At 42.1% G+C, this 5,223-nt stretch overlaps 1 protein-coding gene across 5 annotated transcripts in view; it reads left to right on the top strand.

The window, feature by feature from the left end:
• LOC109951523 (potassium voltage-gated channel subfamily H member 7-like) overlaps window positions 1–5,223 on the top strand; it is a 170,261-nt gene that overhangs the window by 63,068 nt on the left and 101,970 nt on the right. For all 5 annotated transcript variants that reach the window (XM_020586085.1, XM_020586084.1, XM_020586083.1 and 2 more), the window contains exon 3: window positions 1,219–1,374. In XM_020586085.1, the coding sequence (XP_020441741.1) occupies window positions 1,219–1,374 (156 nt within the window). The remainder of the gene's footprint in view (window positions 1–1,218; window positions 1,375–5,223) is intronic.

The raw sequence follows: 5,223 nt of genomic DNA, 5'->3' as shown, positions 1-5,223 counted from the left end.
TTAGTGCCTCTGTGCTGTCTTTCAGTCCAGCTTTGTCCAGCCACTTATAGGATTTTTTTATATCAGCCACTTCTACTATTTGACGGTGGTACATACCGTGCAGGGGTTTGTCCTTCTATGAGGGTTCCTGCTCTTCCTTCCCTTGTTCCTGTGGTTTCTGCTGCCTGAGGGATTCACTAAGCACGTGATCACTTGGGGCCATCTTCTTAATGTATTCATGGATCTTTGTTGTTTCATCCTGGATACTGGCTCTGACGCTCACTACTCCTTGGCCTCCTTCCTTCCGCTTAGCGTACAGTCTCAGGATGCTGGACTTGGGGTGAAACCCACTATGCATTGTAAGAAGCTTCCTTGTCTTGATGTCAGTGGCCTCTATCTCCTCCTTTGGCCAGCTTATTATGCCAGTGGGGTACCTGATGACCGACAGGGCATAGGTGTTAATTGCCCGGACTTTGTTCTTTCTATTCAGCTGACTTCTCAGGACTTGCCTTACTCTCTGCAGGTACTTGGTGGCTGCTGCTTTCCTTGCTGCCTCTTCATGGTTCCCATTTGCCTGCAGGATCCCAAGGTACTTGTAGCTGCCCTCAACATCTGTTATGTTGCGTTCTGGTGGTACAATCCCCTCGTTTCTGACTACCTTCCCTCTCCTTGTTACCATTCGACCACACTTATCTAGTCCGAATGACATTCCGATGTCCTGGCTGTAGATCCTAATGGTGAAGAAGAAAGCTCCTATATATATATAAAACCCCCATTTGCCCCCCACTTTTGGAGTGGTCTTATTCCTTCCTTCAAGCTCAGGTCCTCTGGTAGAGGACAGTATGGAAGTAAGCAGGATCAACTCAGGCATATGTGGATATATAAAGTCATTCAGATCCAGACACTTTCCTCTCAATGGGCTGCTGGACTTTTGCACCCTCATTTCTCTGCCAAGACTGTCTGCACACACTGGAAAAACAGTTTGAATGTCAAGAAGTATTTTAATGGATAGCCCCAGGGTCAGACTGTACTATATCTGAAAAGCTGTTGATGCTTTGATTCTGTGATCAGATTTTACTATTTAGTTTTGCATAGAAAATAACTAAGTTTGAACAAGCTTGCCTTTAAAATTGATGTGGCTCATAATTTCAGGATGTTCTAACTGATTGCACTGGCTCACATACCAAGTCAGTCAAGTTTAGTATCAGTTTCTAACTGTGATTCATTTCCTTTGGTTAGGTTCAAACTTCCTCTGTGCCACCCATATCATCCCAGTGAAGAATGAGGAGGGTGTGGTCATGATGTTCATCCTTAACTTTGATTATATCCTGGGCGAAGGCAGCAGTGACTCGTTGGAGAGACTGAACCACACTTCACCTTCCAAAGCAAACCAATGTGAGTAGAAGGCACAGGGTCCAGAGAGAATGAAGTGTGGTGCATTGTTGTTTATTACATTGTGGTTATTCCCTCATCCTCACTAAAATAACTGTGGCCATTAAGGATGTCCTGATCCAGTTTTTTCGCCCTGTATCTGCCCATACAGATTCTGATCCAATACTTACTATTACCTATAATAAGTGTTCATTAATTATCTGACATGTTGAAATTCAAATAAATCTGCCACACTATATTTTTCAGGAGATTCTTGATCCAAATACTGGATCAGGTCCTGGTTCCAAAGTATGAAGTTTAGAATCAGAATCAGCTTGATTGGCCAGGTGTGTTGGACACACGAGGAATTAGACTGGTACAGCGGCTCTCAATAGGTATGTACATATCCTCATGTAAGGCAATAGCAAAGGGCAAGTAAACCATATATAAGGCTGAGAGAACAAAGTAAAGAAGTAATGTGCAAACAAACAACGGAATATGCATTAGGAAATTAGATAAAAATAAAAATACTACTTAAAAGTAGTATACTACTTAAAAGAGTACTTAAAAAATAGAGACCTGTACATACATACATATATACAGATATATATATACGTTCAAGGATTTTATTGTTAATTCACCATATGTGCAGGACATACAGAAAATTAAAATACCGTTTCTCTCTCACCTAGTATTGGGTGCCATAACATTTAGGAACTAAAATAGAATAAAAATAGAACAGAATAAGAACTGGATTGATGTAATTAAGATAAATCTAAATTGTACAGCCAATAAGCTGTGACTGAAAACCGCGTACAGTCAGTGAAAGTAGTGCAAACAATAATAGGAGATTGTCAGATGGTTATTGCAAATGACCAACAGCAGCAGATATCTTGGCAAAAACAAACAAAAAAACCTGTCAGCAGCAGATTTACCTGAAATATAACAAAAAGAGGAATGTGTTGAGTTTGTGCAAACAGCAGGGGTAGTCTTTTTATCCCCCACAAACTCACCCACAAACTGTCCACACTGGGTCTGCACCCCACCCTCTGTGACTGGATCTTGAACTTTCTGACTGGCAGGCACCAGTCTGTCAGGATTGGCAACAGGACTTCAGCCAGCATCACTACAAACACTGGCACCCCACAGGGATGTGTCCTCAGTCCCATCCTCTACACCAGGCATGGGCAAACTACGGTCCATTAGGCTTTTTAATCCGGCCCGCCGAACTTGTCCAAATTATGTTATTGAGTTATGTTATCATTAAACTTCACTCGTTTTGCCTTTTCCCTGCAATTCCCGTGTTTCCCCGGTAGATGGTGCACTTTAGACACATTGACCTCTCTACTTCACTTTTTCACTTTGCCCTTTGACCCCTTCTGTAAAAATTAGTGGACCAAAGAAAAGAAAAGTGGACAGTGAGTGCCGAGTGTTTAATGAGGAGTGGAGAACAACTAATTGATGGCTAATTTACAGACTTAGCAAAAATGTTTAACCAACAAACTGCGATTCAAGAGTCAAGTACCAAGGCAAGTTTTATGCTGGCATTCAAATTAGCAAAGGCTAGCAAGCCTTTCTCTGAAGGCCAGTTTTTGAAAGAATGCATAGTAGAGACAGCAGGTCTCTTGTGTCCAGAGAGAAAAGGCAAGTTTGAAAAAATCAGTTAATCACACAGGACAGTGACTCACCGTTTGGAAGTGATTGACGAAGATATATCCAGTGAGTTAAACGAAAAGGTGGGTCCTTTAAGTTTTATTCACTAGCACTGGATGAAAGTAATGACCTGAAAGACACTGCTCAGCTCCTAATTTTTATCCGAGGGATTAATGACAGTTTTGAGATAAGAGGAGTTTTTGGCCATGGAGACTCTGAAAGGGAATACGCAGACCGGGTTTTTGCTGTTGTCGAGAAAATTAATCTACCTTGGAGTAAACTTGCCAATGTCACCACAGATGGATCGCCAAATTTAACTGTAAAAAACGTTGGGCTGTTGAAAAGAATCCAGGATAAAGTGAAAGAGGAAAACCCTGACCAGGATGTTATTTTTCTTCACTACATCATTCATCAGGAACCTCTGTGTAAGTCTGTGTTGCAGCTTAATCATGTTGTGAATCCAGTCGCAAAACTTGTTAACTTTATACGAGTAAGGGGACTTCAGCACCATCAGTTTATTACGTTCCTGGAGGAAACCGATGTGGATCACCAGGACTTACTTTATCACTCTCGTATCCTCTGGTTAAGTTTGGGCAAAGTGTTTCAACAAGTGTTAGCGCTCAAAGTGGAGATTAGCGCATTTTTGGAGTTAATGTGGAAATCTGATGCATTTCCTGAGATGAGCGACAAGAACTGGCTTTGTGACTTTGCGTTTGCTGTGGGCATTTTTTCCACACATGAATGAGCTGAACATGAAGCTACAGGGGAAAGATCAATATGTGCACGACATGCACACAAATGTGAAAGCCTTGAAATCCAAGATGACTTTATTCTCCAGACAAATTTCAAACAAATCTTTTGCCCATTTTCCCACACTAGCCATACAGAAAGAGGCCACCTAAAAGGTGAAGAAATACAGCAGATCACTGGACGACCTGCACAGAGAATTCTGCTGTCAGTTCTCTGATTTTGAAAAAAATGACAAGTTACTTCAGCTGGTGTCCTGTCCCCTGTCACAAGACCCTGAAACAACACCACAGGAGCTGTAATTGGAACTAATCAATCTTCAGTTTGCCTCCATTTTAAAGGAGAAGTTCAACTCTCTTAAACTGACTTTTATGCTTCACTTAACGAAGCCACATTTCCAAACCTCCAGAGGATGGTACAGAAGATACTGGAGTTGTTTGGCCCAACCTGTGTGTGTGAGCAGAATTTCAGCATCATGAACATCAACAAAGCTAGTCACAGATCCATGTTAACTGACCAACACCTCAGATCTATCCTGAGAATAGCAACAACAAAACTAACTCCAGTCTGTGATGCACTGACTAAAAAAGGAGACCAACAACACTGTTCCCACTAACTGAAGGTTTATTTCTCTACTGCGTTATGAAAAAAATGCATTTGGAGAATAATTTGTACAATAACCCTTGCGTATTCATGTTTCGCTACCTGTTAAAGGCCAAAACATTTTGTGTAATGGCTTTTATGTCATTTATATTAATTCACACAAACACTCCATCCGGCCTGGCCCCTCTGTCAAATTTTAGAAGCCATTGTACCCCACAAGTCAAAACGTTTTCCCACACCCTGTTCACTCATGACTGTGTCGCCTCCCACAAGGACATCATCCTTAAGTTTGCAGATGACACTGCAATGATAGGACGCATCATTTGCGTGGACTTACTATTCAACCACACTTATCCGGTCTGAATGGCATTCCGATGTCCTGGCTGTAGATCCTAGTGGTGTGGATCAGTGTGAATCGATCTTGTTCACTCCTGGCATACAGCTTGATGTCATCCATGTAGAGGAGGTGGCTGATAGTTGCTCCATTCCATTGTCGGTATCCATAACCACTCTTGGTGATGATCTGGTTGAGGGGGTTCTGCCCTATGCAGAACAGCAGTGGGAACAGACCATCTCCTTGGTAGATACCGCATTTAATGTTGACTTGTGCATTTGGCTTGAAGTTGGTCTCTAGGGTTGTTTTCCACATTCCCATTGAGTTTTTGATGAAGGCTCTTAGAGTCCTGTCAATGTTGTACAGTTACAAGCATTCCAGGATCCATGTGTGAGGCATTGAGTCATAGGCTTTTGTGTAGTCAATCCCGGCAGTGCACAGGTTGGTATGCCTGGTCTTTCAGTCTCGAGTGACTACTTTATCAACCAGTAGCTGGTGCTTTGCTCCTCTGGTGTTACTACCAATTCCTTTCTGGG

Source organism: Monopterus albus, unplaced genomic scaffold (genome assembly GCF_001952655.1).
Source record: "Monopterus albus unplaced genomic scaffold, M_albus_1.0 scaffold394.1, whole genome shotgun sequence".
NCBI classification, from domain to species: domain Eukaryota; kingdom Metazoa; phylum Chordata; class Actinopteri; order Synbranchiformes; family Synbranchidae; genus Monopterus; species Monopterus albus.
The sequence above is the reverse complement of the archived record's forward strand: the minus strand, read 5'-3'. Positions and strand labels throughout refer to the sequence as shown.